Source organism: Dryobates pubescens, chromosome 10 (genome assembly GCF_014839835.1).
Source record: "Dryobates pubescens isolate bDryPub1 chromosome 10, bDryPub1.pri, whole genome shotgun sequence".
Classification (NCBI taxonomy): domain Eukaryota; kingdom Metazoa; phylum Chordata; class Aves; order Piciformes; family Picidae; genus Dryobates; species Dryobates pubescens.
In genome coordinates, this window is record NC_071621.1 from 21,153,544 (window position 1) to 21,168,968 (window position 15,425).

At 37.9% G+C, this 15,425-nt stretch overlaps 1 protein-coding gene across 2 annotated transcripts in view; it reads right to left on the reverse strand.

Annotated features, from left to right (window-relative positions):
• FRY (FRY microtubule binding protein) overlaps window positions 1-15,425 on the reverse strand; it is a 196,155-nt gene that overhangs the window by 18,975 nt on the left and 161,755 nt on the right. For both annotated transcript variants that reach the window (XM_054164677.1, XM_054164678.1), the window contains 7 exons: window positions 14,419-14,598; window positions 12,783-12,944; window positions 11,845-11,919; window positions 10,641-10,811; window positions 4,870-5,070; window positions 4,170-4,331; window positions 549-712 (listed from right to left, as the gene is read on the reverse strand). In XM_054164677.1, the coding sequence (XP_054020652.1) occupies window positions 549-712; window positions 4,170-4,331; window positions 4,870-5,070; window positions 10,641-10,811; window positions 11,845-11,919; window positions 12,783-12,944; window positions 14,419-14,598 (1,115 nt within the window). The remainder of the gene's footprint in view (window positions 1-548; window positions 713-4,169; window positions 4,332-4,869; window positions 5,071-10,640; window positions 10,812-11,844; window positions 11,920-12,782; window positions 12,945-14,418; window positions 14,599-15,425) is intronic.

Sequence of the window (15,425 nt, forward strand, 5' to 3'; positions counted from 1 at the left end):
TACTTTGAGATGGAGAAATACCTCCTATGGCTCCCAAGAATCAGAACTATCATTCTGAAACCTGTGGCACACAGACATAAAAGCCTGCTTCTTCATATAACCTCATTCCTTTCCTTTCCATAAATACAGGCTACATGCAGTCTAACTCAGCATCCAAAATCTGAAAGTGCTCTCTAAGGCACAGAAAAAAAATCTTGATGCCTTGTTGAAACACATACTGGTGTCCAACCATGTTCACCAACAGCCTCAATTATACGGGTGGGATTTTGGACAATATTGTGACTTCCTTATGACTCATAAGAAATCAGAAGGATAACTACATGGCTGATCTGCTGACCAGCTAACTAAGCAGTATTCCCATTATTGTGAATATTTAAAAATGTAGTAGTTATGCACATAATTAGAGCATTGTCTTCTCAGTGCTCTGAACTCCTGAGAGTTTTATACCTCCTGTGGCCAGCCAAGCCAGCCATTCCATTAACGAATAACTTGTTGCCAATTTGTTGTACAGTGCAAAAGAACCTTTATCAATAATAGCATACAAGTACCTAGTGAGAGCAAATTGTTCCAGCCTGTCAACTTTCTCTTCAGTCTCTGTCATATCCAGACTAAGACTATCACTGCATTCAAATGCTCCAGGGATTTCATTTGTAGACCCTGAAAAGTCATCCTCATGGACAGCTATATCTTGTTCTTCATGTACAGCTTCAGCCTAGGGGAGTGAACGATGATGTCTTAGAAAACATCAAACTACTAAGTTAATTAAACTAGTAAATAGAAAGCATTTAATGAAAAAAAATAATAAATCACCTGAGACATTAAATTGCACAGATTATAAATACAATACAAAGCCACAGATTATAAATTACATGAATCAAGCTACACTTCTTCAAGAATATTCTATTTGCTTACGTGTCTTTCTTAGATTAGCGTTATGTTTAAGGCATCTCTTCAACTTTATTTCTCTAGCAAAGAATTTCAGGTATCAATGCATTGGACGACATAACAGGGAAGTATTTTTCCAGGAAAAACAATAGAGTTCTTGTTACTGTCAAGCTATCCTCATCACTTACCAATTTATATTGTCCAAGAGTGTATTAAAGCCTCCCAAAGTTGAAAATAGTCATTGTCTGGAAGGCTCTATACATGTTTAGCATTGGGAATTATTTTTAGCATACAACTCACATAATAACTTTAATTCCAAAATCCGAATCATTCTACAGGCCATTAAAAGGATTATCTTTCTATAACTTTCTTCTTTTTTCATCCATTAGCACCTAAAGCTCTTAATTTCTATTTGAAACTTTCCTATTGCATTTCTCACCTGAAAAAAAAGGGGTTTTTTGTCTGCATCATTCATAGTGACCTGAAAAGTAGTTCCTGTAGGGGTGACTGTAGTGGGTAGCTCAAACTCCGTCTTTCCTGTTTGGAGTATCTCATAAAGTGGGTGTTTGTGCACATATGCATATGTGCACATACATACATGTGCTGGAGGCTGATAGAGTGGGAAATCCTTGAGTGGTGGAATTAAAAGAGAAAACTGGCCCTCTGCAGTTTACCAGACCTGCTTGGATCCTACAGGATTGCATTTTTAAGAATTATACAAGACTTGTAGCAGAAAGTGTTGGGTTTGTTCATTTGTTTTCTTTTGATTGTTTTTTGTTTTGCTAAGCAAAAGGAATAGGAATATTCCTGAGTCCAGTGTGGACCAAATGGATCAGAGGACAAACCATGTTGAGAAGCTAAAGAAAAGCCACATGGTTGAATTACCAGAATAGGAACCAGAGCAGATGGCAAGAATTGGGAATGTTTCATGCTTCTTCAGGTAGTTAGTATTGACTACTTTCAAATACAAAGTACTAGCTTGAATGAACCACTGGCTTGTTCACTGCATTAACAGTGTTTGTATCAGGAAAATACAATTCCATGGAATAAGGTACAGGAGGAAGAAAAAAAATAGGAAGCAAAAACATTCCACCTGCTGGAGTCCAATATGACACCCAAAAAGCAAAACAAAAAAGTAGACTCCAAATATTGATGCAGGATTGGAATACACTTCCAGAAAGTGGTGAGTTTAACTAACTTGAAAACCACCCAAAATAACATAATCTGAATTTCTGTATTCCTCACAGCATTATTGACTTTAATCCCTTAAAATGCTACATTGATCTGTGAACACCAAATAAGTTTAACTAATTTCATGTCATTGACAACACTCTCTGGATTTTGGCAGTGAAACAGTTGAGAAGGGGCCTGCTTAATCAGTCTGTTGATCTCATTCACTGTATCTATTTAAAAGTTGCAGTGATATTTTAGGTTTTGCTTATTATGCAATAGCTAAACATTTTTGTACAGCAAGGAAGAAACAAAAATTTTGCTCTGTGTTGCTGACATTTCAACAGCTCTCTTAAAATAAGAACTAAGGTTAAAAAAGGAAAGAGCTAAGATTTTGTGTTATCAAATTAGGTAGAAATTTAGGTGAGAGTATTAAATTTTCTGACTAGTATTTGGATGACTTGTTCCATGAAACATAAACCCAGGCATTTTAATGTTGTTTATACCGACTCTAATTTATTTTGAGGTATACAGACATATGCAAACTAGAGGAAAATATCCTTGATGAAAAAACACTAAGAAGGCATTCTATGTACATCTTATCAACTCGAACATCTTTTAAATGCTGGCAAATCCCTTTCATCTTGGGTTTTGTATTTCACCAATATCAAACCTGTCTGGGAATAGCTGAATTTGCCTGTTAGTCTCAAGTTCTTCACTTAATTACTTCTTCCAAAGCTTTTCATTTTTTTCATGAACACTGGCACATGGGTATTGGGTATTTTCACAGTGAAGATTCTAAAACCCCAAGCATATACGAATTTGCAATTCTTAACATACATACCAATAGCTGTGGCAGCTGGATATATGAGATTATCTTCAGTCACTGTCTACAAACAGATCTGTTCTGACTGCAGTTTCCTAAACTGAAATTCTGCCATCTTTTGCTGCTTATGATTATGTGGTAACTTGTCTACTAATAGCTGTTTTGACAAACAATATATACCCTCATGCTTACATAAGGAGTTTACTTTCCCCACCACCATTACTTGAAAGATTCCCTTCCTTTTCTATCCTCACCCTCTCCTTCTGTCCTTTCTTCTTCCTGGGAAGGTTTCTGACACAATTTGTTCAGTTTGACAATTCCAACCTCCTTTTTGATGATTTCTTCACTTGAAATTTCCATGACCTCTGTTAGAAGCAGTGCCAGCAGTACTGTATAATTTTTTTGTGTGGCTGTGTTTGGAGGGGACCAAGGGCAAGAACTGGTATAAAAGCCAATAACTACATAAGACATACTCTTCTCCTGCCCCATTCTCTTATACTGCTCTTTCTGCAAAAGTCACCCAATTTAGACATGGCAGAGAAAGCTTCGCTGCTAAGGCAACAATCTCATAAAACCACTAACCTCCCCTTGCACCTCACCTCAGATTACGTATCTGAAGATACATTGAGAGGAGTCTCCCTCAAGTAAGCATTATCAAAGCAGAAAATTAAAGAAACTGTCCCCACATTGATAATCCTTTACCAACCTTATTCTATCCTCATCTTCTGATATAATTGTCTGAAATATGCTGAACTGAGTGCGGTTGTTGTATCTTTGCAAATCCTGCCTCCTCACCCCCTCAAGATGGCTTAATATTGCAGTCATGAATTTAACATTTCTGAGTGTCTGCCAAAAGGCAAGAACTGAATCCAGTGCACACAACTGTACAATAGGTTCCCACATAAAAAATGTTTCTGGGAATACACGCGTACACCCACCACATGAGCTGGCATATCATTCTTTTAAATCAGCAGGAAGAACAGAGGAATATTCCCTTAGGGCTCTAACTTGTAGCTAGCTCATGAATTTGTCCTCAAATGAGCGTGTAGTATTTTGGTGCATATGTAGTGCAAATAAAATCCTTTGATGAAGAAAGCATAATTAAAAAGGAAAGGGTATGAATGTGTAGGAGCACATGAATGCATTGTACTACACTATTACATAGAGGAAGTCATAATGCACTTGCTTTCACAGATCAAACCCTTCATGAAAGTGTAAGTAAAACAAACTTGTAAAAGTGTTATGTAAACCACAGTCCAGGTGGAAAAGAAAGTAAAAGCGTGTTCACCTTAGATCCTTCAGACACTTGCAGATTATTCATATCAGGCAAAGACACATCAAAGCCGGATGTTCCTATATTAAAATGATGAGGGTCTGCTGAGGTTGTGTCGCATGATGTAGAAAGTGAGTCAATGTGATTTGTATCCTCAGAGGGGGAAAGAGTTATAATCTGTTTAAAAGACAACAGGAACACAGAACTGAGTATGCAGCTACCCCACCACACTGCTTTCATGAACATGCAAACCAGACATTTTCTTAAAGGGCAGCGACAGTGGCCCTCAGTTTGTACGTGCGGACACGTTAAAATGCTTGCAATGTTTCCATAAGAAGAATTGCATGCAAACGTCCCAGAAGTGAACAAGGAAAATCTGACACAGTTTACTAAATGGAATCTTATTTCTTTTGAGTATTAGATATATCAGAACAATTACTATCGGCCCCTTGTGCAAAGCTACCACATAACAGCCTGTCAAAACCAGGGTAAAAAAGCAGATCTGTTGTTCCCTGTGTTGTGAACTTTTCATTCAAAATTTCCATTTACATTTGCAGCTAAGGAAAAAAAATAACCAAGAAGTGACAAAACACTCCAGTGAGTGACACTCCCTACCTCAGCTGATTACCCTGTACCTGAGCAAAAGGAAACTAAAAGCCTAGCTTATTTTAAAACACAATCTTATCCTTTCTTAAATTGTCAGTTTGCAACTTACTAGATCTGAGTTCTCCAAGATTTGGCTGGTGGTCAGGTCCTCCTCCTCTGATGATTCATCCGAGTCCTCTCGGTTCATTTTGTTCAGGCTGGGCGTGCTCCCTGAAAGCTGGCTCTCTTCCAGCAGCTGCATGTCACACTTGTCCAGGCTATCCAGGGACCGTCTGCGTACTCCCCAGTTGAAGTTGTCCATGCTCTCACCCTGCAAGTGGGTACAGGGTCAGCTTCCCTGATTTGGAACTCATCATATACAAACCACTAACGATTAGATCAGAGTTAGCTCAAGAAAACTGATATAAGCATTATTTTGCTTGTTCACCTGGAGATACGAGCAGAAGCATGGAAATGACAGTTAAATGAAGATTCATTCTTTCAGTATTAGATGTTTTTCATGCATGGGGTAATTTAAGAATTCATTTTTTTAAGTCCACAGATACACACACCTCAGTATCAGTAGAGCAATGACAGGCAAAAGAAAAGTTGGGGAGTATGTTAAAGGATTTTTCCATGATGTTTAAAAAAATATTAGGAACACAGTTCATAACAATGGTTCAGTTGCAAGATGTATGTTAAAGTTTCAGATTTTTTGCATTACATACATAACCATAACGAGTAGATTTGAATGAACTCTTCATTTACACACAAAATGTAATGGCTAAAGCAGCCCACTTTAAAAAACTTTTATTCTAGGCCCATATTGCTCATTTTCAACTTGAACTTATCTGAATTATTTGAAACTATACCTTGAGGATCAGCTGATTAGCATTGCCTGAGATTTTGCATTTTAAAAGGCCACAGTCAAATGGACTGAACATTTTATATTGACTTTCAGTTCTCATCCCACAGGCAATTACATAAAGCTGAGGGCATTAAGCAAATTGTAGAACTATGTTAGGCTGGTGAGCTGATACAAAGATCATTTGATTTCTTTCCTGTACAAAAAGAACAATTTTCCATCAGTTTTCCATTTGTTTATGCATTTTCCAGTGGACCATCTATTTTTTCCTTAGTTGGACTAACTTGATTGCTCCTTTCTTCAAGTCTAGCCAATTTCCCCTCCTGCAAAGGCAGAACCATATCCACAGCTGCTCCTGTCATGGACTCACAGAGGCCAGAGGGGTCTTATATAGCATGAAGGGTCCACACAGAGGTATACAGGGTTTTTTTGGGTACTTTATCTAGGTGAAAGCCCTCAAACTTACATCAATATAGGAATGAAATTTAGAGAGAAAAATGTTTCTTTTTAAGGTTCAGGGCTGACAAGAAGACTCTGTAAGATGCAACACTTTTATTAAACAAGTGCAAACTAGCTGCTGAAAATTCAACTTGACAGTGATCTTCCAAACATGAATTTGACAAAAATACAGTTCTGCCTAAAAGAATCATAAATATTATTACCAAATCACTGATTGCTAGTATCTGCCAGGCTTATGCAGTGTAAAATTGTGTGCAGACACAGAGGAATCAGTTCAGTTAAGGCCCTTGAGCAGATTTGTAATTTTAAACACTTGAGAAATTGCCACCCTGGACGACTAAGACATTTACTGAATGGGGATTCAACTGCATAAAGTGCATTTAGTTCAGCTGTAATTTTATCTCCTGAACAATCAAGCTTGTAGAAGCAGATCTCATTTTGCACCATTGCACTTTAATGCAATGGATTGTGGACTGTGATTAGAAAGTTTAGTTTCATGACACTTAGCTCACCGTTCATGAACAAATATGAGGAAAAAACAATCCAGAAATGCAAGAACTGCAATCCACAGGAACATGTAGAACTAAGGAATAAACCATATTCAAAAGCAAACACAAAATTGCTATGAAGCATGACACACTACTGGAAGAGTCCTGTGTTTTCATTTTGGGACTGGGATCGTATGGTAATTGTGTGGAAAGAGAACAGAACACATCTAAGATTAAAAAACATTAGGTCTCTTTAAATCACAAAAATGACTGGTCAGTTCCCAGCTACTTATTTTAACAGACTGGTTGTCATTCCTCCTCCACAAAGGCTGGAGGTCGCATGCAGCAATGAGACAAAATGACATAAATAAACAAGCAAGCAAAGATGACTGTCACCACACCCTGATCCTCATGACATCCACTACAACTACTGGTAAACTGTGCAGCCCGTGTCTACAAGAATATTTCTTGTTGCAGTTTTATTCTGCAGTGTCTTAAAGTAAGGAATGCAACAAAAAGAAGAAAAATGAGAAGGGACACTTCCAGGGCATGCAGTTAGAAGGCAGAGTGAGCTAACAGTGAGATAAAAGGGTAAGAGAGATGAAACATAATATAACCCAAATAAGCATAGTATTTGCTACAGGTGCACCCAGAATCATACTGAATTTAACCAAGTGGTCAACATATGTCTACAAAGATGGAGTTGTTGTATCTATAGTCTGTTAAACAATCTTTCTGTCACAGTTCACTAGAAAGATGGAAGACTTATTTGAGAGGCTGTTCATTTTTATTTACAGTGGAAGCTAAGCCACCTTCTGTCTGAAAAGCCACCACTAAGAAGTACCAATTCAAAAGAAAACAGTCACATAAATGTGTCTCACCAGCAGTGAGCAGGTACCACACAGAACTTCCCACAATGATCACCTTCTGGTTAAGTACTAGATGGGCCCTTGCAGCCACTTTAAACATCACAACAATCCAGGGGAAAGGAGAGACACAGAAAGGGCAGTAAAAAAGGAAGCAGCCCTACCTACAGCTGCTTCTTACCAGCTTGTCCCTACTGCTACTTTTTACCAGCTTGTCCCTACAGCTGGTAAGAATCATGCAAAACTTCTTTCAGACATATTATTATCCTTAGTGTACTGTCAAAGTCTCCAAGGTTAATGGACTTGCACAAGTATGGTGTGGTACAGGCACAAGTATTGTGGAACTGCACAGAGAGGCACTATTTCCATGTGGTTCTATCTTCCAAAGCACAAGTATTTTGAGACAAAAGCTTTCTGGGAAGTTGTGTTTGCGTAACTGATGTACAAACTATCAGAAACAAATGTGCAAAATACAGTTGTTGATTTTGTATAACTCATTGCAATTTTCTATCACTTCATTTCTCTATATACTTTGATAAACTGTGAGTTTATGGCCCAAACTGGCAACCAATAATAGGACTTTTCAGTTTCCTTTACAGGTTAAATTACTCCAGTCCAGTTGGTAGGACTATACAGCTAAATTAAAGTAGGCTATATGAGTTAATTATTCAATTAAATTCAAGCTGGTAGGTAAAGATGTAAACTTTTTGAGGAGGTCTTGGGTATCAGCTTTAGGAAGATGCTAACAAAAGCCAATACACCACAACTGAAACCTGGAAATTGTTGCCTGTGGAATTGTCGCCCCAGATTTCACTATATTAAGAATAATAAAGTTATTGTGTTCCTGAATATCATTTATGCACAAAGATACTCAAAGGAGAAATGACTCAATTTGGAAAATGCTGGTACTAGAATTTAAGATATTTTAAAATCTGTGAACTGTTGAACATGTCAAAAAACAAACTTCAAATGAAACAGAACTTTTGAAAAAGACCTCAAAACCATTTCTAATGCAAGACAAAAAAAGAACCACCTGTCAGAAATGCAAGCACACACACACCCTCACCCACCCATGCACACACTGGAGAGGGAGAGAGCAACAACAAAACTATGATGTTATTCTATAATACAAATTTGCAAGAAGGCATAACAAATGCTGGCACATCTGAGTTCAAGTAGCACTCTTACCTGAAGTTCCTGGGTAGCAGATATAACAGACAGAAAAACAAATAGAAAGAATCTTTATAAAATTACTGTATTAAAGACATAATAGACAAACATTTGCCTATAATTGTAACTAATATTATTACAGAAACTTCAACCCTTCAGCCTATCTTTTAAATTTGAAAATATTATTACTGGCATTCACATCTTTATGAAACTTCAAACAAGTACATCTTGTGGTCTGTGGATGACAAGCATCCTGGCCTGTTTAAAGCATATGGGGTTTAATGGAAAGATTGTTGGTGCTAGCTTAAGTTTTCTAATACTGGTTTGTACATGGTTATGATGTAAATAATGCCATTTTAGAGAAGTAGCCTCTTACACCAGGTTTGAATTTGGCTAAAGTATCTATTTATTTAAAACAGTAGTAAGTCAGTCTGGACTAAACCTTGAAATTCAAGGTCTTAGACCCATAGAAACTTAAAAAGTCTATTAAATAAAAGACTGCATTTTCCACTTAATGCTAGAGAAGCTTAGTATCTGTCCCACAAGCAGGTTAAGTCAATTAGTCTATCAAATAATTTAGGCCTTCACTTTAGTCTTGAAGTTAGTCACATGAAGAAATCAAATCTTTGCAGGTTTCCATGTAAGTAAATGCATTTTGACAAGAATTGTTCTGCACAATTATAGATAATCTGGATATGGTTTTAACTGGTGAAGAGAATGAAGAAATTCTTGCACTTCACTAGACAAAAAATAACATGATAGTTAGAATTGCAGTCCCAAGTCCTTTTAACATCTTGAAAGCATTCAAGATGTATGATTGCAGCTGGTATGCTTTTGACAAACAACCTGGCATTGCTGTTTTATTATTTATCATTGTTTGGAACTTTAAAGCTCCTACATAGTATTTGGCTAATGTATTTTCAACCATTGATACCAACTGCCTTTTTTTTTCCCCCAGCAAAGTCATGGGCAGCTGTGAGTCAAAACAACTGTATTTTGATACAGAGATTTCTGACTTGGAAAATAAGGACTCTGCAAGATCTCTTTCTATTCCTTCATATTTTCTCTTCACCTGAGGGGTCTGTCCTCCTTGAAATTATTTTACTCCTTCTGAAGGAGCTAGAGAAAAAAAAATGTATTATTTCTTCTGGCACACATGTTCTTCTCAGAGCTAAGAGCAACGCCTGAGAGAATTCATGTTAAAATCAGTTCAGATTCTGACAATTCAATTTAACTGTTAGCTTTGCTGAACATCTGCACTCTAAGTACTAAGAACTGAAGTACTTTAAAAGTACTGAACTTTGCAGTAGCAACAAGATTGTAAGTCTTATTTGCCAACAGATATTAATTTCTGGCCTTTCCCACCCAAATGGAAAGAAGTACTCCTAGTTTGACATAAAGAAAGGTTAAAGGGTGTAGCTCCCCAAAATTCAACAGTTAAACTTCTTCCCTTCAGCAGTTTCAGCTCAAGGTGAGCTGACATGCTTCACCTGCCAAGACTTGATCTGAGCCCTCAGGGTTCTGTTTAGGTCCTGCACAAAATGATGAAATCATGGACACCTCAGCAGAGTGGAAGGTAGTCCTCTTTAAGTGTTAGTGATTTCATTAGCAGTTGCAGGAGTAACAACAGCCCAAAGGCCTGAATTCATGTTTTGGAGGGTTACTCATGAATCAGATTTGGAACAACTTGATTTTATGGGTTTACAACCAGCAAACACATTTTCATTAAGAATTTAGATCTTTAGAAATTGTATTTAAAATAAAATAATTTAAAAGTAAGTTCACTGAAGAGTTACCACAACAGAGGCTTTATCTTCCCAGTAACAGTTTTGCAGTGTTTCCTATACTACATTCAGAAAGGAAGGGTGTGGTAGCCTTTTAGTGTTTATTTCAGTAGCATAACACTAAGTGAACAGTATAAACAACCTGAACTTAAACTAAGTTTATAGTCATACAGTTAAGGTTTTATGTTACAAGGAGAGTATAGTGTTCAGCAGAAAGAATATCAAACTGTTCTAATAAGAAAAGCTGTTTCAGAGAAAATATACTGTACCTCCCCATCTTCCAGCTCAACATCTAGGAAATCAAAGTCCCTAAAGACTCTGAATTGTTGTTCACTGTTTGAATCATCCATGTTCTCCTGCTCCCTTGTTCCGTCTTCTGAAGACACCAAGCTCGTCTGGTGCTCAATCAGATCCAAATCACCACAGGAAGAAAAAATTACCTACAATTCAAAGGATTTCTCTTTGTAACAAACTGTTCCCTCTGGTTGTTTCTTCCTAAAAGCTCTAATTGGTTATTCAGAAGACTGTATTTCCAGTACACACCTAATTCCTTCACTGAGTATTTTTAGAACACTCTTCATTATTTATGTTGGACAGGTGCCTTCAGATTAAACTTGTACAAAGAAACAACTTCATACTGCAGGAACACATCCAAGAATATTACAGCTACCTCCTAATGGCTGCAGATTGATGTTGCCTGGATGTTTGTATACATTTACAGGAACGAAATTCAGAGAACTTAGCAAAGAAACTACTGTCAAGGGGATGATACAGTAAAGTTCATAAAAACATCTCTAGTTAAAAATAAAGCTGAAAAAATATGCCAAAATTAGAAGACACAACCTGTAATTTTTCCTTTCCTAATAAAAATAATTATATCTGCTCATTAGCAGATGCAACGCTCCCCATCTTACAGAAGTGAAGGACTTGTTCACCATAATACCTGTGACATGCAACACATTAAAAAACATTCAGAAATTTCCCTTTCTCTGTAAAAAATAAATAATAATTCTTTTAAGAGCTTTCTACCCTGGATGATCTATTGCCCATTTCCTGGCACTACAGAATATTGACTTTTAAAGAGTAATATTAGAACTAATACCTAATGGAAATAATCAGACACACCTGTCCCCCATTCCTTCCCCACTATTTCTGCAATATAAGTTTTCACTTTTTAGATTGGTCACTCTAGAGTTCATCAGTCTCTACCTACTAAGATGGCATAGTAAAACCTATATATATAGCATCACAGATCTTTCACAGCAAAATTAAATATAACTCTGTAAATAAACTGCCTTAAAGTGAAAGGGCTATTTACTTGCTGGTCTGTATGCTGGGAAATGCAGCATGGGCTGCAAGTGACAAGGATAGCAATGTGACGTGAAATTGCCTACGAGGTCAACCACAAAGTTGTTCACTTTTAAAGCTTAGGACACAAGGAAACACAGAAATGGTCAATACAAGGCTACTTACTGAAGGGTTTTTACTCAGCCCAACTTCCTGACCACATAGAGAAAGGACATGCACCAGCTTTTCTTTTGTCCTTTTCTAGAAAACAAGATGTTTCTCACGTGAGTTTTTAACGGCACTTTTTGCAGTGGCTAGAAATATACACTAACATTATTCAATTAGGAGGAATTAATCAAAGAATTAGTCATTAGGTGTTGAAAGGTTTGCTTTCAGAGCACCTGTGCATACAAGGAAGCACAAACAGCTGTTAGTGATTTCAGTGTTTATTATTTTTGAATTAGCCCATTAATTCTATTGAGTGTAATAAGGAAACATTAGACGGCATGGGTTACTTTAAAAGGACATCTCAGAAGCTTAAGAGGAAGCATGTGTACTATCACCTTTTGCAGAACTGAGTTACTGCTATAAAACCTGCTAGATTTAAACAACAAAACCCAAACCAACCAACCCACCCAACACATTTCTGCGTGGTTTTATTTTAACCATCAGATAACCAAAATCAGTAAAGGTAACCAAACATCACTTTCAGGAAAATTCTTCCAAGGAATTATTTTTGACTTGATTTCCCAAGGGAAAAAAACAACAAAAAACAACACTTGGAGAGTTGCACATGGTGCCTATCTGCTCTCTTCCCTAGTATGTGAACTCACCTGTCTTTCTTAGCTAAATCTGACCTAGACTTAGAGGTCTTAGAGATGCATTTCCTGCAGGTTGAAAGAAAAACAGCGGCAAAATAGAAGACAGACATAAGTCAGAGCATTTCTGAGTCCAAGGAACACATTCAGCACACAGTCAGATGCTGCACTGCCTGTGCCCCAGACAGCCAGGAGCACCGCACAAGGCACAGAGTGCACAAGCATTTAATAACTTCAGTGTGTGTTAATGCAGCTGCTAGAAATGCAACTTGTTAATGAATCGTGGGCTACTTAAAAGGAATTTACCTGAGAGTACTGGGGTCTCTTCCAGCTTACAGGAACAAGGACATTGGAATTAGATCCTGATGAGGTTGAAGAAGTGCTTCGAGTGACGGCCATTGCCCTGGGTTTACCATCTCGTCCAGAAGAACTTTGCAGCTCATCATACCTCCTCCCAATAATTGGAGTCTTAAATAGAGAGTAATTATTCACTAGTACTATGCTCCAGGATGAACTTATAATGAGCCATATTGCTTCAGTTGCAGGACAAGATTACTCTGAAGATCACATACAAGGGTAAAACAAGGAGTGCATGAAATTTCATGTCACTTGGTGTGTATATTTTTTTCACTCTGAACATCTGAGAAACAGTTGCCTTATTTAGTAGCTAGTGTTTCTGTTCATGAACAGCTAATAAAGCAACTGTCAAGCCAGTTTCTAACATAGGAATTGGCACCCAGAAAATTTATGAAATTTATTTCAAATCCATATTTCTTGTGCATATTTTAAAATGTTTTTTTCCCTAGGACTGCTGGAAAGTCTTGCCTTGTTCCAATGAGCATTAAAAAGCTTTCTTGGATTGACAACAGGATGCTCAGCATTTTCTGGACCTACACCTACATGAAACACCAAGAAGAAACTTTTTGTACAATGAATACAAGACGTTTTTTATGTCCCTATTTCCTTTTGCCCTCCAAGACTCACTATTATCTATATGAAATAGTCCATAATGCTGCCAACAGTCCTGCAGGTTCATAACTAGAGAGTTGCCCTTTAAAGTCAATAGAACCGTTCAGTTCTATGAAGTTAAAAAGCATACAAGGTCTGAAGCATAAAAGACTGCTGTAAAACAGTTCAGTCAGAAGTCAGTACCCTCTGAAGGACATACTTTAGTGTTTAACAGCTTGTCTACATTTAGCCTGTATCTGGGGCTAAACTACAGCAGTTACTCTATCACCTGATGACCCCTCCTCAGCAGAGAAGGGGGATCAGGAAGAGAAGACCCACAGGTTGAAATGAAAACAGATTTAATTAAATAGCAAAATTGATATAAATACCAACACAAGGTATATAAAATTACACTAAACCGAGCAAAGGAGCAGCAGTCACACTAAACAGGAATGCAGTCATCGAGAGCAGGAAAGGGAAGAGAAGCGGGGTGAGGAGGAGCACAAGCAGAATGCTGCCATTTCCTCAGCAAACTTCCTCTTACTGTGATACTCATGGTCTGGGATACACCTGTAGCCAGCTGCCCTGGCTGACTCAGAACTGCTAATGGCCTGCAGCCCATGGCTGCCCTGGGATTATGTCCCAGCAAAACCAAGCTACAGCTACAGACAGCCTTGGTATCTAAGTATAAAATGCTTGGAGAGCAATTCCATGCATATAGGGTGCTTCTATATTGCAGTTGCCATAACTGCAACACAGTTTTTCTACCAGGTAATTTTAAATGCAACTAATAATTTCTTCACCAAAATAATATGGTAAAAATCCAGTACAGCCCTCCAGCATGGGTCATTAAATACACCACTGTGAATTGGAAGGACTTCCAGCTCGGCAGTTTCCCTTTCTTTCTTAATTTTTTAGCTTTCTTGTGGAGCTGCAACTCCTTTTAGGATCACCAAATAACTAAGGTGTTAAGTAGCAGAATTACAAATAGTACCTCGGAAATATCAAAATGAAACTCTAAAGTCTTCCCAGGTAGCTCCTTGGAGGCACTGTTCCACACGCGATGTATTTCCATTTTTGAAAGATCACTGTTTTGATAGGATGGTAAAACTAAACTGGCAGAGCGAGAAACAACCAACTTTAGGATATTCAAGGCTTCTCTCCAGTGAATGCTCTAGAAATAGAATAGAATAGAATAAACCAGGTTGGAAAAGACCTTCGAGATCACCAAGTCCAACCTATCACCCAACACCATCTAATCAACTAAACCATGGCACCAAGTGCCTCATCCAGTCTCCTCTTAAACACCTCCAGTGACAGTGACTCCGCCACTTCCCTGGGCAGCCCATTCCAATGGCCAATCACTCTTTCTGTGAAGAACTTCTTCCTAACATCCAGCCTAAACCTCCCCCGGTGCAGCTTGAGATGGTGTCCTCTTGTTCTGATGCGGGTTGCCTGGGAGAAGAGACCAACCCCCACCTGGCTACAACCTCCCTTCAGGTAGTTGTAGATGGTAATAAGGTCTGCCCTGAGCCTCCTCTTCTCCAGGCTAAGCAACCCCAGCTCCCTCATCAGAAAACAAAGAAAAATTCATATGCATTCAAGATTATTTACATTTTACAGTGATATTTTGTGCTTCATAATAAAAATCTGCAATTGGACTATTACTGCTTTTTTTCCTTCTTGGCCAGTGGCAAGGGAGGTACTTGCAGAATAACTTCAATAGCAGAGACCAAGGCTTGATAAAGTGTTAAAGAACTGGCCTGTAACCTGGGAGACCTGAGTGCAAGGCCAAGTTGGAAAAGGATTTAAAATCTCCTAGCTGAATAGTTTAATCAGTAAGAATAAATACAAGGGCAACTGCAGAATCACCATTGAACTGAAAAGCTGACTTGAAACAGGTTCTCTGCAGCTGTGAATTCCTAGTAGAAATATGTATTTTTCAACTGAGAAGAATTAGCTGCAGAAGTCTCTGAAGTGCTCATGCCACATCTCCCTCAT